At 42.3% G+C, this 26,085-nt stretch overlaps 1 protein-coding gene across 6 annotated transcripts in view; it reads right to left on the reverse strand.

Annotated features, from left to right (window-relative positions):
* Positions 1-26,085, reverse strand: part of LOC121189715 (signal-induced proliferation-associated 1-like protein 2) — a 79,032-nt gene that overhangs the window by 15,654 nt on the left and 37,293 nt on the right. For all 6 annotated transcript variants that reach the window (XM_041050114.1, XM_041050113.1, XM_041050112.1 and 3 more), the window contains exons 5-14: positions 22,845-23,019; positions 22,494-22,597; positions 20,975-21,132; positions 19,712-20,288; positions 13,753-14,027; positions 7,651-7,905; positions 3,883-4,029; positions 2,276-2,379; positions 2,001-2,089; positions 284-657 (exon numbers count right to left, since the gene is read on the reverse strand). In XM_041050114.1, coding sequence (XP_040906048.1) covers positions 284-657; positions 2,001-2,089; positions 2,276-2,379; positions 3,883-4,029; positions 7,651-7,905; positions 13,753-14,027; positions 19,712-20,288; positions 20,975-21,132; positions 22,494-22,597; positions 22,845-23,019 — 2,258 coding nt within the window. The remainder of the gene's footprint in view (positions 1-283; positions 658-2,000; positions 2,090-2,275; positions 2,380-3,882; positions 4,030-7,650; positions 7,906-13,752; positions 14,028-19,711; positions 20,289-20,974; positions 21,133-22,493; positions 22,598-22,844; positions 23,020-26,085) is intronic.

The following is a 26,085-nucleotide window of genomic DNA, read 5'->3' on the forward strand; positions in this document are numbered from 1 at the left end:
AGTGCTTTCTACCATGTCCATTCAAAATCTCCCATAGGTGTTCAACGTGGTTGAATGTAGTGACTGAAAAGGCAGTAACATTTGGTTTTATGACCCCTTGGCTGTGTAGGTAAGCACTTAGTTTCCACTTATTTATTCAGGTTTTCCATTAACTTGACCCAAAAACAAAGTACAACAAAACAGCAAACTTTTGATGCTAAAACAATCGGAAATTACACATTTAACCGGTCACTTCGAATAAAAAAAAATTCAATAAAATACTTGAGTTGTCTCTGCACTGTACCTTGAATGGGATGAGATCTCACTCAGGTCTCCAATGCTGCCCTCCGTCACATGACTTGACATAATGGCAGAAGCGTAGCCCTGTGGTAAGTACAGTTTCCCATGATCCTCCTCCGACACCCCGTCCTCATGGTGCTCCGACACCCAGGGGTGTCCCTGCTCCCCCATCCTGACCTGCAGCAGCACCCGGGCCCCAGGGGCCACGCAGGGATTAGTGTCAATGCCGCTGTCTGTGGATGCGCCTTTGATGTAAGTGAGGCCCAACATCTCTGGGTCCATCAAGTCTCCAGAGCCAAAGTGCTTATCGTCGCTGTTGCTGGAGGCGTTGCTTGAGAGTGTGTTGCTACTTGAGTGGCTTGAGTTTTTATCCCCCGTCTGGCACAGAGACAGACAGATAGACAGAAAGAGACAGAGAAAGAGAGAGCAAGTGGGGTGAAGGAGAAAGAAATACAGTAAATCAGACGAGGTCAAACAGCAGCTGCGAATAATTCTTACGGTTGTTTTAACTTGCTTGGCACACCAGACTGGAGGGCTTTACCCAACAGGCTACATCACATGTTCATGTGTCTCTGACTGAGGCGACAGCTTGTTTTCTTGAGGCCCACGATACTGTCAGGCTGGATGACAGTAACATGATGAAATACAAACAGAATATGCTGAATGTCACATACTTTGTTTGTGACCTCTTAAATTATGGTGCTTATATGAAAAATCCACATGAACTGTCCCCTTAATCATCTTTAAAGGGGTGTATTATACTTTCAGCAGCTACATCATGATTAGAAGGTCAGGCTTATTCGTCAGAGAGCTGGGTCAGGCCAACTTAGATTCAGTGTATCCATAATGTCGATCGGCAGCCTTACTAATCAATTTGTTGACCCAAAAAAACTGGCCTCTAGTGAATGGGGTTAATGGCAAAGCTTAATGAGAGAATATAATCTATGACCTTGGGATTGTGAGTTGTCATGTTTTCTTCATTATGCTGTGCTAAACACCGCTAAATCATGGACGAAACTTAAATCACATCACATCAAGTACAGCTTCTCTAATTTGAAAAAACAAGCTCTGTGCATTAGGGACATCCAGTGCCAAGAGAATGGTTTAATTTTTTATCCCCTGGCCTGGGTTAATGCAATACAGACTGAGAGGACAGAAAGAAGCTGTTAGCTGTATGTGCCAGCCTCTGGCATCAAAGGAGAAAGCAAAGAGAGATGCTGTATGGGCCAAAAAAAAAAGATAAATGAGATAGTGGGGAATATAGAGAAAGGGGTAAAATGAGAGGCTGAAACACTTAATATATTCAACCTTCTAGGAAAATGTGTCCTAGAAAAGTGTGAGAAAACCACAAATGGTGAGGAGATGAGACGCCCGTTAGCAAGCTGATGAAGGGAAAGTGATAAGTGCAAAGAGCAGCTAGAGGCAGCGACATGAGGTTGAACCAGCCCAATTGAGCTACTGATTGCTGCAAAGCCCATAAACAAGGGCAATCTGACCTCACCCCGATTCAAACGAAGATGTGGGGGTAAACCAGGTCTGACAGTGCAGAGTTAGGCAGTGCACACGCTCTGCTCCGAACACAGCGCACACATTGTAGAGGCTGCATTAAACTTTCAAACACTTGCAGCAAAGCAAGCTGACAATCAATTTCAAAACACTACCATTAAATGTTATGTGGGCAGCTTCTGTCAAACTGAAATGAAAGTAGGTCAGGCATTTACCCTGGACAGCTTGTTGGGTGAGTCTTTTCCTCCTTCTCTTTGCTTCAGAGGGTTGAGGATCTTGGTGGAGGGGATGTGCCATTTGGCCTCTGTGAACCAAGACGAACGAGGTGAGCGTGGAGAAGAAGCAGGTTTGAACAGACAGCATAAATCACAGTAAGTGCAAGTGATGAAAGGTGATGAAAACCCTGGGTCACGTGCCTTTAAAACATAGATTCCCACACATTATATGCACCTGGATCACGACTGCTCAAATTCAAAGAAAACAGATTCACCTGCAGATCTGGTTCTCTCAAGAGTGGGCTCTCTCTCCCTGTGGATCTCCCCATCTCCCCCCTGGATGTCCCCCGCACGCTCATGAAGGATTGGGGAGGGACACCTGCAGAAAGAAAGAGAGGGAAAATGGGCTGTAAACTATTTTCTGTCTATAGTGTGAGCACTGTACTCTAGTCAACGACTTCAACAGATTTACTGCAGACGTACAGCAATTAGCTCAAGATCATTTAAGGTCAAATCACTTGAGCTTATAATAGAATAAAGAAGCTGCCAGACAACGCTGACAAGAGACCTCCTTTCATTCGACTCGGCATGCCAGGCGCTCTCTCTTGTTCTTGACAAAAGGGAAAGAGCAGCAAATTTTTCAATGCGGGTCTTAATTAAACCCTAAAGAGCTAATAAAGGTTACAGCAGATGAACAGAGGCCACAGTGTCTCATGATCTTTAACAAAGACTCTAACTGGAGATCAATGGGCTAGTCAGCGTGTGTTGTTCTGCATCGTGGCAGCTCTGACAGGGCACAGTGATCCCTAAGAGTTCAGAGCACTTTTGAGGCCTCTGACAGAAAGGCAGCAGCGTGGAGCTAAGCCTCTTGTCATGGTCTGTAACCACTTATAGACAGACACTGGTCTCTGATGGATTCTGCTCATGTACAAGACTCGGTCTGACAGATGTAAACGTCTGTGCAGTCTGAAGCTGTGCTGCCCTGCAAACCATTATATGACTGAGAGTAGGAAAAAGAGCAGAATATTGCAACGAGATCTATACTGACAAGAACTGTAAAGGTAACAAAACATGTGAAGTGGAAAACTTTGATGACAAAAAGAAAATGTGGTGGCTACAGTCATATTGGCAGAAGCTACAAGGTCTGCTCAACTCTCTCTCTCTCTCCTGCTCTCCGCAGAATTACAATTTTTGTGATTATTTTTAACAAAAAAATCCTTTTCAGTGGCTTTCTCCAAAATTGCAGTGCAGTTTGCTAAAGTGGCACTTCAGTCGCAGCAGAAAATACTAAAGGACAAGAAAGAATTCTTTATAATCACTTCCTATTATACTTAAGTGCTCATCCTTTTTAAATCTCCTGAGCACAGGAAAGAAGTGCTCAAAGTTACAACAATGAAAAATACTGCACTTAGCTTGGATTTTTAATGGTGATAAAACTGTATGGTTTAATTTACAAAGTGCTCGCTTATGTCTGGGGTGACCTTCATGTTTTTATGAATGAAATCACGTAACTAAGGATTTGGGGTGATTAAATGGAAACTATAATAATACACCTTAAATGAAACAAATATCATACATGAAACTCATCATCCTTCATCATCTTCTCTGTTTTAAGGTCTGGATGTGGTATTGGACCACGGCAGGCATACTTTTATTGTTTCATTTGATCACTTCCAGAAAAATAGTGTAACAACTGGCCAAAAGTGCTCTGATGATTTGGTCATTTCATGTGGAAAAATTGCTGTCATTTTGCAAAATTGCAAGTTCTGAGAAATAGTGCTGAGACTGATTGTAGCTGGATTCATTACTGTAAAACCACATAATCCTGGAGGGACTACTTAATGGCCATTTCAAAAAAAGTAACACTTCTGAGGCACCGTACCCATCGTATCCAGGCTGCTGAGACCAGGTGCTGCTACCGCAGGGTCCTGGATCACTGGAGGAGGACTGGTTACTGGGGGAACTGCGGTAGTGCTGGTCTCCCTTGTTACAGGAGGTGACCTGGGGATTCTCAATATCCTGCATTGTCCTGCAGAAACAGAGGGGTAGAAGATAATACAAGTGTCACACGCTGTGATAGAAGGTCACAACTTGGTCTGCATATGAAATTATCATACATATTCAGTTCTGGGCTGCATGTAATTGCTTGACTGGCTATAAAATGCCAGAAAGCAGTGAAAATACCCATCACAATATCCAAGGGCTAAGGTGATGCCTTGAAATTGCTTCAAACAACAGTCCAAAAGTAGAAGATATATGATTTACAATGGTATAAAAGAAAGAAAAGCAGTGATTCCTAATTTTTGATGCAATGAAACCTGCAAATTTTTACATTTTTTGCTTAATAAATGAGTTAAAAGATTAGTTGCAGCACTACTTTAAAAACTGCTGATGATTAATTTTCTGTTCATCACGTAATTGCTGTTGTAATCATTTCAGCACTGCTTTATCTGTACAGATTTTTATTATAAACAGTTATAGGCATAATACATTAATTAGATTTTTGACTCTCTAGAAGCTGAAATCTCAAGACAAACTTGAAAAACTTCTCCCTCTCCCTCACTGTCCAGAATTAATGACTACATTATTGGGTGTCACTCCAGAGAATTGTCCTTTGCATGTGAGCACCGTGGAAAATCTTTAAGAAAATGTAAGAACTGTCAGTGAGGGAGAGTGTGCCTTGTTCTCCAAAGACAAACAAGAAAGAGAGATTAGTTATGGTAATAAGCCTCAGTGAGTAATCCAGATGGTGAAGTCCCAAGAGTACGTAGAGTAAAGGCAGAAGTAGCTTCTGAATGTAAGAGGATGCTTGAGATTTCGGCTTCGAAACACAAACTTGACTTTGCTCCTGAATTGACTCACACAGGTCTGGGGTGAAAAATAAACACTGGACTGGAGTTATGTCTGCTGCCTTGAGGCCTTCCTTTAAACACCAAAGTAGGTTAGATGAGCAGATGGAAATATGACTGCAAAAACATAGGCAGGATGGCTTTCACATTAAGTCTCCAGTCTCTAGCTGCATATTCTATCCTGTTCATACAAACATGTTTTTGCTTATATATTTGCTTAATGAGAACTGGGTCTTTATGAACTTGACTCCTCACCTCACAGAAATGATCCAGTAGAACTTGTGATTCCAAAATCACGATATAAAGATCCATTCAGAAGCCAACACATTCTTTTGAATCAGCCCTTTTTGCTGTCATCATGTTTCCTTTGTTTAGACCTCCATGGGAAACTCACTGAGCTGTCAGTAACTCAATCGCAGCACACATCATCCAATGCTTTGGCCAGACCGCTATGTTTCCTCCTTGGCTGAAGTGTTAGTCTCCTATGCCGGGTCCAGGCACTTTAATGTCAAACAGCAGCAGCTGCTTTTTGTTCTCCATCTCTTCTTCCCTCGACATAATGTAAAGTTCTTGGGGGAGGGGGGCAAATACTGGATGTCATTTTTCTCTCTGCACTGGAATAACATTTGAGGCTACAGAGATTAGCAGCCAGTCTGTGTTGGCTGCATGGTAGGTGTCATATTTTATGGTGCCAAATCTGGATTCTGCTATATGAGGATGGGATGATGCTTCATCTAAGCAATAAAGATTCACATGTGTCCTATAGAATCAGTGGTTGCCAGCCTTTTCTGTCCAACATCCCCTCACAGCCCTGACAGATTAACCACCTGTCATGTTCCAAAAATGTTCGAGTTTAAGACAGATGTTATTTAACACTATTAATTATATAAAAATGGACATTATTATGAAAATATTTTTATACAACTGAAAAGTTATTCTTTAGGTTTTCCTACTACTACCACAGTGGCAGAAGCTGGACATTACAGCAATGTCTATTTTAATCACGTGCTTTCAGCTAATAATTTCAATGGTTTTCCAATAACTTAACTATTTATTTCAACCATATGTCCATTAAGTTTTGCCATCCATTAACCATCATTAGGCTCCTGTGAGCTATTTCAACTATTCATCCCTTACATGTAGCTCTTTATTTCAATCTTTTATCAGTTAATCTTGACTGTTCAGACTTCTCTGTGTGCCTTAGTGTTCAAGTGTTGGTAGTGTCAACATATGGTTTTGTTTTTAAATGAAACTTTAGTTTAATTTTTAACTATGAGCTCTGCATGTCCACACAACAAGAAAATTTTTTTAAATAAAATAAGCAACATGTATAAGCTACATGCTAATTTTTTTTTCCATCAGTGGAGCCTCATGCTGATTTGTTTTTCTAGAATATGTGACTGTATAATATTCCCCTCCTGTTTCTCTCCCTCCTGCTTGGCCTCTTCAGTCTACGACTCCTTCACCCTCCTTCCTCTACTCCCACTCCCTCTGGGGTGCTACATATCGTGGTCCGGGAAGAGCACTCTCTTTGTTTCTGTAGTAATTGGATGAGATGAGCTGAGCCGTGTCAGTGTCTCCATCACCTCCTCCTCTGCAGGGTGCAGAAAGAGGGAGGGAGCGGGGACGAGAAGGAATAGGGAGAGAGAAAGAAAAGGAGAGAAGGAGAATGGAGTGCCCCCACTGCCAAGAACTCTGATTAGGCAGAGAAGGCAGCCATTATCCCAGTATAGTCAGTACAGGCAACACCAGGGGGGGTCGGTGTGACACACTGGAAAGGTTATCATGACTGTAGGGGTTTCATTAGAACGAACAAATCACTGCTTTACATGGCTCAATGGAGATGTCCAAGAGAGACAGCCTAGGACAGGAACAAAGTCTGAGTGTGGCCTTATCATCTAAAGGGATATGAAAGGGAAGCCGTGAATTCATTGGACTAAAATGCTCCATTTATATGTATGCAAATAACTGAACAAAATAACAAGGCCTCAAAGTGTTACTGTGTCTGTTTTCTAAATGAGAAAGGCTGAGAGTTCAAAGATTTTTATCTCAAAAGGATTGGATCTTTTGAGCGTCATGATGTTTGATCGCAAGCTTTGTTCTGTCCAGCTTTTTAAAAAAAAACCTTGAGTAGCCAGCTTGACTTCCAAAAATGTCTTAAAATAATAAATTTACTCATTTGTTTTGTTCAATTTTCTCATTCACTCACTTTTGTGCACCACTGTAAATAATGTTGCCGTGATCTTATCTCGATACGATATTTTCACTTTCACAAAAGATGAACATTTTTAGTCTGTATCTGTAATGTTTACTACTTTAATATTAATCTTATTGTACACACTATATGAGGTAAAAGCTTCTTGCTAGATGTGACTGATGAAAGTTGAGGTTTTCAGCTAGCAGTCAAATTTGGAAATTACATTCGTAAAAATCTAACACTCCTTGATGCAGAACAGTTATGTTTGTTTATAAGCAGATAAACAAGATTTTGTTTAAGATTCTGCAGCATTCCTTTACTGTGTGTCAATCACTTTGAAGGAGTGAACGCAGCTTCTTTCATAATTTAAAGAAGTCTTTCATCGTCTAGCACCACCTTTTCTGATGCAACCGTGCTGTCATCAGATCACTCTAGATGGGGCATCACTTTTACCAACTAAATTACAATTCTCAAGCTTTGTTTTCATCTTGTCTTGAAAGGAGTGGGAGTTAATGATGGCAGATTTAACAAAATTAGTTTTCTTTTTTAATTCATATGTACAACTCTGGGAAGAAACAAGCAAGAGAGGGGAAAAAGAGTTTACCTGGACCCATCGGGCAATTTCCTATCAAAGGAGGTGCTTCGTGGGATAGCTGCCTGGTGCTGCTGGAGGATCTGCTGGCACTGCAGGCGATCAGGCCCCTGTGTGGGCGAGCCTCGGGACAGAGGTGGACCAGCAGCTGTGGGCACCCGATGCCAGGTGGTGTTTCTCCTGAAGGGTGTCTTGTATTCACAGGGTGTACCCTCGCTGTCGACCTTGTACTCCACCATGGGTATGCGGTAGAGCTCGGAGCAGCCCCTGAGAGGGAGGGAGAATGGGAAAGGAAGCAAAGGTTAAAGGTCAGCAATGTGGGATGAAAAGACAACAGTAACATCCTAGTTTAATGGCATGTATGCTTTATAAAAATAGCATCTAAATCTCAGCTCACCTCTTACCAATAATTAAAATGGGAAAGACAGTATATTAATCTCAGACTAAAGCATTTTGATGTAATGTAGTCCATCAGTTTATAATATCACATTATTCCACTATTATTACTTCAGCAGTGTGTATATATCTCCAGTTAATTTAAAATTACTGATGATGAATCATAAGAATAAGAAGAATTTAATAAAAAGAATTAGTCCTTACATTACATTCAATTACATGTTTTATTGTGGTTTCAGTCAATTAAATTTAAAATTGAGTAACATTTTGCTGTTGTACTACCAGGTTGGTATTTTATACTGCGCAAAACCACTGACCCTGATCTCCTCGGTAAAAACTGGGGGGAGGGGATTCTTTGTGTTGCCATGACTACATCAAAACACGCTAATGCTGTCAGAAATATTTAGCCTGAGGCAGACATCTAGATATGGTGTCCATGTACAGGCACACACATGCCTGCTCATGGACGACAGTAAACACACACACAGACACGCAGAGACACAGACGGTTGAATGTGCACACTGAGGGCTTATGAGCACATCAGAGATACAGACACAGTATACAGAGATACTAGAAAACAGTGGAAAACACTTTGCCTATTTTAATAGAAGGGGAAATCTCAGCTTTCCACTTAATCAGATATGGGTCTCCCCTGAGTAGCTCTACACTTTTCCTCCGTCCATCTCCATCCCATTACTGCTAACAACGCTGAAGATCTCTGGGATGGACAAGGCCTGTGATGCCATTTCATGCAACATTAGTCTTTGGGGCTGAGCAGAGGCTTGGTGTGTGTATGTTTGGAAGGATGAGGGGTTTACAGGATGGTGGGTCAGGGTTAAACAGCCACGGCGCTCTGCTAGCTCTCCAAAAGCATCTCAAGCATGACCCTAATGATTACACTGCCCTCCTCCTCCAACGTCGATTTTCCGGGATCCACTGGGGGGTGGAAAGCTGTGTATACTTTGCTGTGGTCATACATGTACACACAGCGGGGCTTGAGGAGGGTGCGCTGGCTGATTGCAAAGGCTACAGTGGAGGGGGCGAGTAATCCCTCTCAGAGAGACCCTTTCATCAAACTGGGCCATGGGTGGCTGGACTGTTTACAGCCAGCTTCCCACTGGAGCTGTGGGTGCTATGAGATCTAACTAAAAGATCATCCTTCACTTGTCACATGTCTCTCACATCTGGTCAATGTCAACGCCACACTGGCCTCATCCATGATGAAAGGCTGTCAATGGCGTGCTCTACATCTTCCACATCTCGTCGTTTCCATAATTCATTGACTACATGTAGGTAGCACGCATCACTGATTTGATATATGGGACAGTAGAGTAATGAGTGGTATTACAGCCACTTTCATGAAGGGAAAAGGAATTTATCTTGTTGGGTGAGGCTAATGTATATGTATGAGGAGCTCAGAGATAAGTGATCTAAGCGATAAAATCATTATCCCATTACTTTTATTGTTTCTCCGGAGGTCTTTCAATCACTTTTTGTTCACGTCAGAAGAAAAGGATGCTAACAGGAGTGTTAAATCCTCAACTGTGGGTCAATTGCTTTTTTTTTTTTTTTTAAACACGGCTGCTAACCCACTCATTACCTTGATTAACTGTGTGTGTGTGGTCATGCCAGGTTGCCACACATCATTACTCTTTGAACAGGCTAAACCTGGCTAACAGCTTGTCAACAGGAAAGGTCTCAGGCATTGTCTCTTGCTGTGTTTTTCGCACCAGAACGACTATGAACTGACAAAGTAAATTTCTCTTATGATCCTAATATTCTCCCCCAGTGTCCCACAAGCTCTGCTGGACGTGGAAATACCCATCGTATTGGCCTGACATATGTGGAATGTGCTTCTTGTTTGTAATGTATAGGGGGACTCGGACCCTCTGTGTATAAATCATGAAGAAACAGCAGGAAACCAGTGTTTGGTCAACAGTTAAACCTGAGCTGGAGGCTCGTGGTGGACGAGAGGCTGTTCGACACAGCCAGCCAGCCATGAGGAGAGTAGGAAGCCAGGGACTGGTGAGAAATAATACTGTCTGCTTCCTCTTGATTCCACCAAGAATTGCTGCTGCACTCTTCCAGCTTAATGTGAGGGGCTATAAATTATACCACAATGGCCTACATAAGCTTGCAGGGAAAGAGAACATCTACAACTTAAAACTAACATCCACTCAACTAAAAATACAGCTATGTCTGACTTACTGGATTGTGACAACACAATCGCCACAACTTGACGTAACATTACTAAAATAACATCATTTCTCATTTCCAGAAAAAAAGAGTTCAGCTCAGTGGCCTGCTGGCGGTGAACAATCAGCTCCTTCAGCCACTGGCTCTTAACGAATTACAAAAGATCAGTGTGACAACAAGACCTTAGACCTCAGTCAGAGAGCTGTCACTCTAATGACATGGGCAACGACTGAGCGACGTGCTAATCCATTCCCACAGTCAGAGTCCATGTCACAGCAAAGAGCCACATAGGTTGTGACCTCCACCAACCCTTTGCAGACCATTGTCAAGAGGTTCATTAAATAAGGTGCGCTCAAAGTGAATAGATCCCCCCCTCCCCCCCCCCCCCAAAAAAAAAGATAGAAGAAAAAAAAACCTTTTTCAGTGATTTCTTTGCAAACTGATCCAAAGGAGGAGAACGGCTCCTGTGAAGAATGTGAGGGGATTAAACCGAGCAATTTGTGATGCAGGTTCTCCGAGTTTTGGTTTGGCAGTGCTCTCTTTCACAGGGTGTCGGCATGGGAAGTGAGAAATCCGGCTTAACTACAGTCCAGATGAGAATTCATGATGACAAGTCTGATGACACTTCAAAGGAAAGGTCACAAGTGGCCTTCTGAATGTCACAGGCAATACTCATTATCAGCAGGGGTCTGGTGCGGGCTGAACCCACTTAAATTCAGGTTACCCACCATGTTAAACATAAATCTTTGTGACTAAAACCTAAAATGCACAATATGTTATAAGAAACATAAAAGAATGAAAATGCAGTTGCTTTTTGTTTCTGTTAATGTTTGTGTGTCTTGTAGTGATCGTCCGTTTGAATCCATATTGTACTGATCCTTTTGTTTACTCTTACATCTCTGATGACCGTACACCAAAACATACAATCACTGCCATGTTCTGTACATTGCATTCCTGTTTCAAAGAGCTAATCTTTTTCATCTTTTTCTCATTAGTTTGATCCAAGGCTAACATGTTGAACTTGTTTAAAGCTTTTCGGAGTGATGATGGAAAAGCCTCTGGTATTGCACTGGGCTAAAACCACATCCTGCCTCCAGTGTAAATAAATACAGTACTAGGTAGGGCTAATATTAGAGCCATATCTGCTTTGGCTTCAGACTGAGCGGGGTAAAACCGTTTAAGGCATAAACAGCTTCGGGAGGTTTGCCACAAAACACTTCTACACAGTGGTCTAAATGTCCCTTCGAAAGACCTTCATTCAACACAAACTTAGCAGCCAGATGACCCCATCAGTCCCCAATGACTCTGGGGGAATCACAAAATTTATAAGACTTCATAATTTTTTGACTATTTCAAAACAGTGAAGAGGAAACAAACTCCTTTTAGCTCCTACATGTGCTTATGAAAACATTTCTGCTTGTCATAGTAGCAGTGTGGAGCCAGGGTACATTGTCTGGAGGTCATGAGACTCTTGTCCATTGTTGTTAAACTAACCCCCATCTCTCTGGCCACAGGGGACTGACTGGGGCCTTCGGGGCCCTGCTGAATTCCTTTCCATTGAGATAATAGTGGAGAAACTGGAGCGCTTATTGTTGACTCCAACACTTTCAGCAACTCAAAGACGCAGCAGCGAAAAGAGTTGAGGGTCCTTGAGATTCTTCACCTGACCTCTCACCTCCTGATTTGTTGGAGCCTTGGGAGAAAATTCACAGGACCTGAGATGGAGCCTTTTGGTTCTCATGGGACGACGATGAGAAACTGTGTTTCACTAAGATGGAGAAATCTCCCACTAAAGCTCAACAGCACTGACCAGTATGGTCTTCAACTGTAATACCTACTAATCTGCCATATGCATCTGTTAGGAAACACCATATATGGGTCAAACTCGGCCCATTATGCATCACACCAACCACTATGGACATACAACACGATATAATGGATACTTTTGGGCACAGTGCTATGTGGCATATTTTCAAAACCATCTTTTATTAGTTGTCTAAAGTACGTTGACAGGCTTCAGTGGTGTCACTCAAACCAAGCCAGATGTCTTCCACTGGCAGAGAGAGCAGGCCAAACAATTTATTTGCCGAATCCTCCATCCTTTAACCACATCTCCTGGGAGCCGGACACACGTTTGTTGACAGAGAACCAGTTTTGGAAGATGTTTGTTTTGTCTGCTTTCTGCTTCCCTGAACTGCGATTATGATTGTATCATCATGTATCATCACAGATCTTGGTAAGAGGATTAGACGTCGGTTCTGCCAGAGAGGCTGCTGTGTTGGATTCACAGACGAGGCATGTTAGCCCACCATCTGGGGGAGCAAATATGTTACTCCTCTGTTGCCAAACCAGAGCATATAGTTGAAACACAGTTAAACATGTGACTACTATCCAGTCTTTGACACATATACGCAGAATGTTTAGGAAGGCTGCCAGTAGTATTATTTTCAAACAATATACGTTAGACCTAATCTTCTGTGTACAGATTTCACCAGCAATTTATCAAATTACGCTTGTGTTTATGTTTAAAAACACACAGGTTTCAAACAATATGTAAACAGTGCAAACATATATTAATTGTTGTCATCCACAGGTTTTTAATTTTAGCGATTTAGCTAACAACAGCATTAGCATTAGCAGCAACATCACAAACGCGGTTAAGCGAAGGTATTTCTCTCTGAACACTGAAAAATCATTCTGCTGCGGTTATCTGTGAGAAAGTGGGAACGGCATTTTCTGCTACACAAATCTGTCAGCCTGAAGCACAAGCAAAACAAAGATGTTGGAAATGTGAGTGTGAAAGAGTGATGGATTATGATTTCACAGGACTGTCTGTCTCTCACAGACAAAACAAGCAGATGTGCTTTCAGAACAAGCATTTTACACAGACCGTCATCTCTTCCCATCACAAAAGATCGTTTGAAATATGCTTCTCTCTTTTCATTACGGGGACGATGGAGTCTCCCCATGGGTGTGTGTCCCTAAAAAGCCAAACACTCCCATCCTAATTGCTGAATAGAAGATTGGGTGAGGTTAGAAAAACGCAATCTGCAAATGTGAGCTGTCAGACAATGGCAGAGAGAGTTGAGCCATTAATCAAAATGCTCCTCTCATTATCATTAGCGAGAAACGCTGACTGTCCGTGTCTGAGTGACTCTACAGCCCTGCTGGAGCTTTCTCTTGCAACAAAGCCACATCAATACAAAGACAGTCTCCTCTCCAGAGAAATCAGTGGAGAACAACATCAACCCTGGTGCAACAAAAACAGTATGTAAGCATTTCTTTATGCTAATCATCTCAAATATGAGAGCAAATGTCAAGCTAATTTACCCCAGCTGCATGGTAAAATGAGGAATACAAACCGGTCCTATGTTACGACTTCATTCGCTTTTGAGGAGCACCTGTTTCTCTGTCTCACACAGCCCCGATTCAATGACAAAAGGGAGTCTGCAAGTTGTGTGAGCATCTTTATTCTGCAGTGTTAGTAGTCAGGTATAAAATAAGAAAACAAAGAGGAGTTACCTTCGGGGGGTGCCGTCTTCATGAGGCTGGATTATGACGACTTTGACAGTGACGGAAGTGCGCAGTAGGTCAATCATTTGCTCATGGGTGAGAGTAGCAACAGCCACCTTGCAGATCTCCACCAGTCGGCTCCCCTGCCTCAGCCCGGCCTTCCAGGCGAAACCAAAGGGCTCCACGTCAGCCACGATGCCCTCAAAGTTGACATGGAAACCGAGCTGACCGAGGCCGTTCCGACGCAAAGTCATCTCTGATGTCTCGCAACCTCTGGTGGCGATCTGGAACCACAGTAAAATCAATTTGTTCATTATCTACAATAAAAGAACGTCAATTTTCTCTTGATGGCACTGATCCAGACATTAAGATAGCAGGACTTTAGATACACTTGGGAAGAAAACAAAGTGCAGCACATGAAATGGGCAGTAGATTGAACACAACCGCAATGAGAAAACAGGAAGCATGAGATGGACAGAGAAAGACTGGAAGCTGAGTGATCCTAATATCCCTTAATAAGAGCTTTCTAAGCTAATACAGTATATTAAAACAGTAGCCTTCACCAGTATGCATCTGCATCTTCTCTAATAGATGTGTGTGGGTTGGGCTATACAAGCACCACACGTGCACACACAGGAAAACAGTTCGCAGAAGTGCACAAGTGCGTTTGTTTGGCTTATTCAAAATGTAAGTTAATAAGAGGGTACGTCACAGAGCTAAGTCACTGAGCCCGGGAGCTGCACAGAGACAGCTAAAAACACACACAATTTTCAAACGAAAATACACACCTGTCTCTGTGGACACTAACTACAGTAGCTCTGTGGGTGCTGCATGGGGAATTAGGATCTAATTGGCCCCTGATACACAGACTTGTCCACAGAGCTGAGAGTATTAGTCAGAGTTAATGACTAGGAAGGACTTTGGAGCGTAATGTTTATACAGGAACACCTTATCTGCATCAACTGTCAACTGGTGAACACACTTTGTTTATATCCAACTTGGGAAAAAAAAAGACCCCTTTCACCCCTTTTTCAGGAGCCAGAGGCTTGAGACTTTACCCATGGATACTTGGTGGGCAGTAGTCTCTGCTTGTCCAATTGCGTGCTTGGATGAAACCTAAAGCAGATTCTGGTCCCTGTTGTGTACTTGCATGCAAATTCAGTTGCTCACTTTGCTCAGCGGTGGCCTGGACTAATCCTCTGCTTTAATGTAATTCAGGTTCAGCTGAAGTTCAAACATCCCATGTGCTTCAGCAGCAACATTTTAGTAAAACACACAACCACCAAAGTGAACAGAGGTGAAAAACAAGCAAGTGGAGCCTCTCTATGTTCACCTTGATGATATAAGGTGAGGTTATATATAGGCTGGACTGCAGTGTAGGTGCAAAGTAGGACTGGACACTTTCCTTTAAGTTTTCTTGATAGAATCACTGGGGGAAAAAAAGCTCACACTGCGTCCAATGAGCTTTAATCACCCATCAGATTAGTCTTGGTTCAGTTGTGGGTGACTGCCTCCATTTGCCTCAGAATGGCAGCTGGCTTCAGGGACACATTAACTCAGAGTATGGCCTGTCAACACTCCACCAGATTCTCACACTGGCAGAAATCCTACCCTACTGAGTGTGAAGGGATCCGAGACAACCATGATGGACTGTCACGCATTGACAAGACACAACCCTAAAATTTTATTAACTTAGGAAAGAGCTCACCCTGTAATTAGTTAAATCATAGTCTCAGTCTCGTTTTGCAATAAATACTGCCCCCCCACGAAAAAAAGAGTTTTCAAAGAGATAAAACCACTTCAGTCAGATGACCTACAAACTAAACAATCATTCTACATAAAACATCAAGGGCAAAAGAAATTGGAAATGTGAAGTCCAAACGCTCTCTGGGGGTAAAGTCTGGAAGTAAATGGTCTGTGTATGAGGAAGACATTGGCCTGGGTATTAGGGACCGTGAATCAAACTGCCCTTTGTCAGAAATTCATTAGGCCTAAATAATGGCTTTCTAAATGCCTTCATCAGGGCCCTTTATTCGGCCCAACCACAAAATTAATGTGCCCAGGTTCTCCTCTGAACGACCCAAATCTATAATGGCTGAACCTAACAGGACACTCATTATCTCACAGGAGGGATTTGCAGCCTGTAAAGTTATTTTGATAGGGACAGTGGTATGTGTGGGTGTCCTGCTGACCAAAGTGTTTCCAAACAGAGCCTTATCATTGGCTCTAATGACTGGTGACATAAAACCACCACACTGCCCTTAAGAAACAAACAGAGTCAGCTTCAAATCTGTTGTCAAGCTGCGTTGCTGGCACCGATCCTCCACGAGAGGTCTGAGTCAGAAGTAGCTTTGACACTGATGAAAATGTGTAGTAGTAGTAGTAGTATGTTTCACAGGCCTGACAAAACCTTGTCTAAAACCTATAAACCTATAGACAAAATCTGTACCTAAATTTAGGACAGTGTCTTCCGATGTTGTACAGAACAAGTTTGCTTAATGGGGGAAGAGAAGAGCAAATGGGGTCCAATTACTCATTCATCTATTGACAGAACAATAATCATGTTTTAATTAAAGTTTTGCTGCTTTTCTATTTTATATGTCTAGTGTATATTGAGTATATTTGGCCTGTTGGCTAGACTAAATAAGAAACTAAGATATGTCACCTGGGGCATTTTCTTAACTATTTTTTTTACATTTTATTGATTAAATAATAAACCGATTCATCAACATTGATTAAGCCATAAAGAAAATAATCATTTGTTGCAACCCAGTAATTGTAATTAATGATTATTTTCATTATAGTTCAATCTGCTAATAATGTTCTCAATTGACTGATTAATTGTTAAGTCTAGAAAATGTCAGGAAACAGTGAAAAATGTGTTGCATTCAAAGCCCTGCAGCACACACACACACAATGGGGGAGACTGTATGTACTTTGTTAAGAAAACAAAACAAACAAACAAAAAAAAGGAGCCTCTTTTGCAACCGAGCCAAGATGACTTGTCTCGCAAAAGTTGAACACGCGGCCACCCAGCTCAGCAACACCCTGGAGAGCAGGGCGTTATCACAAAGCTTTTAGCTGTGCTCTCACACCAGGCTCCTCTGTGTGTTACAGTGGGGCAATCTGTTCACTCTGGTTCGCATTACATCACAGGTCCGGCAGCCTGTAAATCCCACCAATGAAACATGATTCGAGTCAACCTCTGGGACATTTAGAAAAACACAGACACCTTTGGGACAAAGAATGCACGGTCAGCTCATACCAAAAAGTGCCTACTGCTGCCGCTCCACCGTCTGTGCGAGTAACACAAATAGCCACCAACTTATTAATACTTATTCTGAGCTTCTCCCGTGAAATATCCCTCACAAATCCCGCGGGTAAGTGGACATTAAATGTGAGGGGAGATTAGCATAGAGAATGAGGAAGTGATGTCCTTTGGCTAATCACAAATGCTAATATATCCTGCTCTGTCCTTTCTTATGATGAGTGGAGTAGACACTGAATGACATCCGTGTCCTTTTAAGATTAATTATGGTAAATACTTCTTGGGGATCTTGTGCTTTTTGATGTGGTTGGGATATGCAGAACCTTTGTGCTCATCTGAACATTTATTTTACTCAGTCTTCTTTTTATAAGCTCTTCTGAAAATAGCAAAATGTGATAATAAAAAAGGTGTAATTATCTTACACCTTAATCCTCAGAAGAATGAGGTTCTTGTTCAGGTTTATAGAAGGAAGTGGATTGTTACCCCCATGTCACTGGCTGCACCAATGATTTGCTGGCTTGGGTTTGTTGGAAATTTCAAGACTGTTGATGAGGGACTGCCAAAGAGGGACTATGAGGGATAAGTGGATGAGAGTGTGCAGGCAGGCAGGCAGAAATAAGGTCATGCACAGCTCAGGTTTGGATTTTGTGATTCAACCTCAATATAATTTCAAGAAAACAAAGGGTTGCCTGACTAGAAGCTCAGTAAACAAATGATGTAAACTAGAAAAGGAAAAACAAGCCTCTGCAGCAACACAAGGGGTGGAAACAAAGAATCCGATGACAGCATCCGGACAGAGGAACCAGGTGTTTTGACCTGTTTTTTTGTTTTTTGTTTTTTTTTTCTCACTTCAAGATACCCAAACCCACCTGACCTCAAACTCATACAACGTGACCAGAGCCACAGAGTTGTACAGATGGCTGAGGCAGACCTACAGAATGGGGATGAGAGGACTTGGACTAAGTGGGTAGCTCTCAATAGGAGTGAAGTAGTCTGAGGCCAAGTGTCCTCTATTCTTAGTCTGTCAGACCCAAAAAAATGTGTCTGTGTTTCCTCTCCTCCCCTTCAAAACTGGGTTGGTGTCCTGTTTAAGCTGCCTCCTCCTGTACCTGCATCCAGACAATACAAGAACGGGCCAAAATCACATCATCGCTAATCTTTCATCTCACTAAATGAAATGTCTGCCGCAGGGAATGGCTCCGACTTTGTTTTTTTTTTTGATGACAATGTTGTGATGTTTCGTAATGGTTTATCCTGACAAAGAGCAGGACAACATCTGTAACTGTGTGACCTTAACGTTGGAACGTACACCTCCGCTGAGCCTGCGCGAGGAGCCAAAGAAAGCTAACAACAGAAGGTCTGAAATCCTCTCAGGACTCAATTTCACTTTACAGTTTCACATTCAAATGACACTCCCGTCTCTTTACGACCCATGGTGGACCACGTGGGCAGGAGGAAGAAGTCGGGAACACAAGTGCATTTTGGGTTATTTCTGCAAGCCATACTCTTACAGTGTTGTGGGGGAAAAAAATCAGTGAAAGAAACACGAGGAAAAAAAATAAAACAGCGGAAGCTCAGCGAAGAGTTTAAGCACATGAGAGTTGACAGGATGCATATAGGTTAAGCAAGCAACAACACTGCTGACATAATGGTGAAAATAAAATAACAAGATTTGTGGTTAGTAGAAAGGCTACAATGGCAAGAGCAATATTTGCAGAATGTATTAATTCACCACAGAGAGACCACAACTATCCTAAAGTAAAATGCCTCACTGCACCATTTAAAGCAAAGGCAGCCATTTTCCTTCATATGCCATGCAGCTTATGAGTGGAAAAACATAACAGATTTACTGGGCAATTCTGATGACAGAGTGTTATTGCCTGTTTTATGGGAGTTACATATAGGCCACTTTTAAGGTGAGATATACTGGTCTTCTGTATTTTTAGATTTTGGTACTAAAACCACTACAAAGAGGTTTTTATACATCAAGAAAAAGCTGTTAGAGATGAGGCCATCAAGCCAACAATTTTGTTGCCCCAGCACTGTAGAGCAAAGAGAAAACCAAAGCACATGCTCTCTTGTCATTTCCAAAAGAGTGACCAAACTGAGCAGCAGGCAAAGATGGACGCGGCATGCGTAGGGAGGTACAGTGTCAGTAGACAGTGGTTTGAAATTGTGAGGCTGTCGCTCTCTGTCTTTTGTTTTCCTGGAGCACAAAAGCTGCCCTGTGGCTGAGCAGACAAAGGTGTCATCATCACTGGGCTAATGTTGATGCTAAGTTAAGATTTTTTTTCCTTCATCTGTCAGTGAGTGTTTGTTCTATTAGTGCAAACCTGTGGTGCACCTTGGCCAATTCATTACATCAGTTTTTGACACACCACTGGTTTGACGACTTTTTTTTTTTACAGTAATATGTTCGTTCTATCAAAAAGAAAGTGGATATCAAACTAGGACGAAACCCTCAATTAACCACACACAGTGCAAACAGAGAGTGAATTACTCCCTCTGTGAGAGGGATGCAATGCTATAAAACCGATTATCTGTCTTTTGTTCCCTGAAATCTCTTTATTTGAAAGTGGTACAGAAGACGTGGGTATGGAGTACGTTACAAAGGATCAGCTAGTCTCTAATCCTGCAGACGTTGAGATCTCTAAAATGAGAGATATTAATGTAGTAGGGTAGAGTCTTTAAGGGTCTTACCTCTAATCTTTGCACCATCTCCCTGATGTCTTCGCCACAGTTGTCGTGTGCAGACAACATGATACACTCCCCACGCTCATAGAAGATCTTAATGCTCATAATCCCTGAGGTCCATCCAATGACATCGCGACACGAGCAGTTGAAGACCACATTTTTTGATTCCTCCTCAATGAGGACGATGAACTCATTAGATATGCCGAGCAAGCAGTCCACGTCCATCGACTGCCCAAAGTCCCGGGCACGGACACTCCAGGTGATGGCTCCCACGCTGAACAGATGTGCATCCTTCCTGGGTTTCACCTTCTCTTTCTTCTTGGCTCCGAGGGTGATGAAGCTGAATTTGACAGCTGAGTCAATAGTAGCAGTGCTAACAAAGTTCTCTGCCAGGTCCTTCAGGTACTCCTGCCGCGTACGAGTCGCCATGGCTCGGAACTTCTCTGACTTGTGTGCGGCATTTTCTCCATTGATGACCTTGGCAAGCAGGAAGTCCCTGAAAACTGCTGACTTTGGGAAAGTCACAGACTTGGGGATGGGGGGCCCGAATGGAGGCACGTCTTTCGATCTGGACACGGCCACGCTGAAAAACAGGACAGAAATCAATAAATCAAATGTATTGGCGACATTAAAGAGAAACTAAAAGAAATGAAGGAGTATTGAACTGTATGGATAATGAGCAGCCATTTGAAGTGTTGAAATTATATGGCTTTCTGGGAAATTATTTCTGGTGGAAAAGACTGAGAGGAGTTCAGACTAATCTTGGTCTGTTCAGCAAATGCTATGTTATTAACAAGAGTCGTCTTGACTTCAGAAACACTCAAGGAGAGAGTCGTAAGTCATAATTTCAAGGTGTCTCTGAAGATAATAACTGTATCATCACTGAACAGATCAAAAGTGCCTCGTGACTCCCGCACATTACTATGAAGTCATGACAGAAACCACAGAAAGCACTCAGCAGGCTATTATTATTATTCTTTCAAATTAAGTGCTCTTAAAAGTTCATGTAGAGCCATTTGGCATGAAGACATTTATGCAAAGCACATCAAAAGATAAACACCTTCCCCTAAATTGTCTTGAGGATATTAGTGCACCTCTTATCCCGTGGTGCAGCGTGCTAATATCTGGCGGTTTGACTCAATGCCACCAAATTCAAATGCTGCATTTTTACCCTGCTCTCCTTCTGTTTTTGTTTTGTTTTTTTTGCCAGCCTGAGTAAAATAGCTTTGAGAGAGCCTTGGAGGCGTGGTGCATGCTTGCTCTATTTACCTGTAGAAGACGTTATCAGTGCAGGGGTTGTGGACTTTGACGATGACAAACACATGCTGGAAATGAGAGCGGATGTTTTTTGGAGTGAAAGGAAGGGCCCCGGGCTCCTGAAATACTATGGTGACGATATCATTGCCAATGTGCCTCTTCCTTAATAACTATAAAAAGAGGGAGAAACAGAGTCAAATGCAAGGAGACAGACATTTTGTATAGGGTGGATATGGTCACACAGTTCAAGAGCAGAAGGTTTTAAAAACACACACATAATCTTTAAAATTAAGATTAGAATGAAAAAAGTGTCTTGCAAGCAAAAGTGAGAATATGCAAGTTTTGCTAAATGAAGGCCTGTGCAGCCCTGAAGTAAGACAGAACAACAGTTTGAGAACAATTTGCAGAAAGACACCACACAAGCAGCGTCATTCTCTCTGATTTGAAAGTATTCAAGCGTCTCCATAACACAGCTGTGTTAATGTAATGTCTGTGGCATCTGTGCAAGCACCACAAGCAGAAAACCAAACCTTTTACAGAGGTAACTTGCAGATCTACTCAGAATCTGGCAGAATCATAGCTCCATGTTTTGAAGCTGAAATGTTCTGTTCAAAATCAGAATAAGAGGCTTTTTGGGTAGAAGGGATATATTCACCTAACCCAATTTAGGCTTTTTGGGTGAAGGAGACATATTCTCCCAAACTCAATCCAGTCTGCTTGTATTGTTGGACTGTGCAGAGAGTTAACCTCATTCTCTGGCTGGTATAAAGTTGTCAGTGAAGGTCAGCGAGAGCCCGAAACAAGCGGGATTAGAGGGTAAAGAGGTGAATTGGGAAGGATGAAGGGATGAGTGGGGCGAGCTCTGCTTGGGCCTGCTGGGAGATTACCACCGGGGATTAAAATAAACTATCCCACTTCATGAAATACAATTGGAGGAGAAAAGAAAAGAGAAAGAAAACCCCCAAATCCTGCCAATCAGACGCACATGGCAGATTAGATCTGTGCAGTGCTTCGCTGTGGATACTGCCTGATTCCACACACTCACTTACCAGCTCCTTCAGTATATTCACTGTTTATAACACTGCAGGATTGTGCCCACAGGTTTTATTATGGACACAAAAAGTACTTCCGTACAAGCAGTGCAGAAGACCGAGATGAACCTCGGTAATCACGGCTTTATCGGGCCATCACTCACTAGTCCACCACTATATCCACTTAATTCCACTTGTTAGTGCAGACAGACACAGGGGCCCATCTAATACCACGTCAGATCCAGCCCCTGGGGATACGTTGATTAAAATCCTACTATGGGGTACCGTTACCATAGCAATGCTCATGCTTTGAACTGATGGGTCATTACTGTGGCAAAATGAGCCTCTGGGGAAGATTGGCAGCAGCCAGGATTGAAGATATCCTAAAAGGAAGCTGCTCGGGGACTTATTACCACCATTAGACACCGGCTCACTGCATAGAAAAGCAAACATGGTGGTCTGTTGGAAGGGATAGAGCGTCAAGTGTGGAGTTTACTGACCTGCTGTCTGTTGTTGGGCGTGTAGGGGAGCATGGTGGACACATGAAACATCAGCTCATAGTCCTTATAGGTGGTGTAGAGAGAGTGTGTGCCTGTGGAGTCGGCTGTAACACAGGACAGGGAAATCAAGGTCTCAGGCTTTATCACAAAAGTTCATTGTATTAGATAAACTTATGATGTACTCAAACAGAAACCAAGATAGTTATAAGATACATAGGCTTAAAAAACACTGCAGCCCCCCTTACAGCAATATGAAACAGCACAGCATCTGCTCTCAGCAGGAATAGAAATGTGTGGGCTTGCACTTTGCAAATGTTTAGTTTGGTGCGTGCGATGTGCGTTTTATCTTACTCTTGTTATCCAGCTGAGCTCTGTACTTGGTGAAGCCTTTGAGGCGCACCCTCTGGCCGAGCAGATCCAAGAACTCATCGAGTGCCGGTCCGGCGCTCTCGTTGTTGTACATCTCCTCCTCTGTGCTCTGGCCCGCCTTGCAGTAAAGCACTCCCACCTTGTGCTGGAAGCTTAGCTGGAATGAGGAACATACACAGACACTCAGTGAGTAAGTATCGGTTCCTGTTGCTGATAGATATCACACGCCACCCTCATACATACTGTACATTATGCACTCAACGCATGCGAGTGCCCACTTTCCATCATGTCACAGCTAATGTGAAGGCATTCGTAACTCTTCCAGGAGAGAGCTAAAACTCCCTTTTGTGAAGCCAGGCTATGAACTCTGGAGCTCAGAGCAGGGCATAAATCAGGCTGAGCTAATAGCTGCTACTTAAGAGCAGCTGTAGAGCTGAGGGAGTGAATTACCGACATATAGAGAATAGCTTTGGTTTAGGGCAGAAAACTCTACAAACTGCCAGCAACAGCATTTTAATCCTTTCCAAATAAAATATATTCTTAAACAATCCTTTTGTTTGGCAAAGTCCTCACTGTAGCTGTGAAATACTGGTGCGAGGCTCTGAATGGCGACAGCTTTGATCACCCCAACTCCCCACTAAAAATACTCTTGATTTAGTCAACAAAGAGCGCATCAATAAAGATAAATGTCTTATTCACAAAGAGGAGTATTCATAGACAAGCCCGCCAAATCTCACAGGTTTTCACTGCAAGCATTAATATTATCCAGAAATGACAGGTCTGATATGAACTTGTCTCTCGAAGAGACAGGAAGAAATAAAACATCCAGAGTGATTCCTCTTGCACGGCGAGAGCGAGAGCTCTCTCCACCAATATGAATCTTTTATTTATGGCTTATAGCTTACTGATGCTGGCCAAGACAGGGAGTCAAAGGAGAAAAGATAGATGAAAAAAAGGACCCCTACGTTTGGCACCTGTTGCCCAATAGTCACAGCTGAGGACAGCACCTTGATCTTGACCAAGGGTCAATGTGTCAATATGGCAAGATGAAAAGGGTTTCTCTGAAATGTCAAAGTCAACCAATGATCTATATACTGAAACAAATTGGAATTGTCTTTTTCCTCCATTACAGGTTATCAGTTCCCGGTGTGCCCCTGACACTGTTGTCATGGTGACTTCCTCTATCAGGCAGTCTGCTCTGCACTAAAGCTCCTGTGGTGACGGAAAGCTATTACACCATCAAGCCCAGTGGAAATTGCATGATGTGCAATGATGTGGTCTCCTATTTTTTTTATCCTGCATTATATGGACTCACTTAACCTCCTGCTCCTCTTAACAGAGTGGCCGATGGCAAGGACAATCACATTGCCCTTTGGAGCGAATATGTCGCTGCCTGAAAAGTGCAAGCACATCAGAGCACACAGCACATATATACAGATGAGTAATGCTCCTGAGGTGAAGCTCATTGTGGAACCGCCTTTGATGTCTTTTTTGGTGGCATCAGCTTCTGATAAAGTAGAGCAGCCATAAAAAAAATCCCATTTAACGGATCTGTGATTAACTAAAATATTCTACTTGCTGAAAATTTAAGCATAAATTGCTAGAAAGCAGTAATTTTGTCTTTCTTTATTTATCTCTTCCCCCCAGTGTTCCTCTCTTTCTATCTGTCCAGTGCTGCAGGGTGTTGAAAAAGTGGTCCCTCCTCTTCTCTTTAACAAAAAAAAAAAAAAACTAAACAAAAAAAAAAAAACTAAAATAAATGCAAAGATGGAAAGATATTTAATGAGCGGAGAGAGAAATGAGGACAGTGTATCCCCTGGAGAGTGCTGACACGCACCTGAGGGATACAGCAGTGTCCTAACACAACACCCAACATCACCATGACATCTGTCTGCAATGCAGACATGGCTCCCAAAAGTCGGGAACAAATGAAGGGGAAACATTCTGGTCACAACACAATTTCACCAAGCTAATCCTCAAGTTTCAATATCATGACAGGGGACTGATTTACATAAAGCAGAGGTAATTTTTGAACTGCAATAACAGCCTCAGTAGGTGGTAGATTACTCTCTTGAACTTGTGGAACAAATCTCACTTAAGGCTGAATTATACTTTAGAGTTGAGCTGTCGCTGTGGGCATTGGGACCGATTTATGGTCCTCCAACGGCTTTACCTGTTGACCACTGTAAGACCACCGCAAAAGCTGAAAGGCAGTGTTGGCAGTTGGGAAATGTCATGCATTTATTCTTTGTTCGTGTTATTATACAGAGCACTGCAGTGGACAGAACCTTCCAGGTTAAAAAAGAAGGTAATTTGTTTAGCATTATTGAGAGGGAAATATTATCATCCTTTCTCTGACCTCCCTGGCCTTGTCTTTACTATCATCAAACATTATTATTTGCAGTTACATTTTCTAGAGGTCACAGAGACACCATCAGGCTAGTCTTTATCTTGTTCACATCCCTTCTTTTATTATCAAGAATTATTATTTAAAGCTGAAAATGGCTTTTTTAATTTAGGAACTGATGCAGCTGATAAACTGTATTTAATAAGAACTCTACCATTTTCCAGATTTCAGTCTTTAGATGGAAACAACAGATACACATTTTACATCAATGGCTTTCTTAGAAAAATGTATTGTTGTGATTTCTATCACCTAAAAATCACATCTCCAAATCTGATTAACTGCCTAATGCTTTTGCCAGTGCATCTGCACACAGTCAGTTCACTGTGATCTACAATGTGATCTAAAATACATTCACATATGCTCTGTTCTCCTCTTACATCCAGAGCCATTACAGCAGAGTATACAACACGACTTTCGGGGATATTCTTTCTGCAGAACTGATCATGGGGATACTGTGAGGGCTGCTCCAAGATATTCTCTCACTCACCAGACACGGTTTCTGTTCACAGCGAAAAGAAGCCTTTTCACACACACACAGACACACACTGAACTATATAACAACAGAGGGCTAGATAAAACTTTCTACATGTGGTAGAAGAAAATTATGCATGAAAACAAACAAAACAGGCCTGGCAGAGCACTCAGCTGCAGTTCTTCCTGTCCAACATTTGCTTCTTCACATAAACACATTACAGGGGCGGTGAAGGTCCAGCTTGGTTAAAAAAGTAGATTACGGGGTGCTCGACATTTTAAACATTTGCATGGCAAGCAAAACATTAATGATTAAAACAGGGGTGTATAAAAATACTGATGTCC

The sequence above is a fragment of the Toxotes jaculatrix genome, chromosome 11 (assembly GCF_017976425.1).
Source record: "Toxotes jaculatrix isolate fToxJac2 chromosome 11, fToxJac2.pri, whole genome shotgun sequence".
Taxonomy (NCBI): Eukaryota; Metazoa; Chordata; class Actinopteri; family Toxotidae; genus Toxotes; species Toxotes jaculatrix.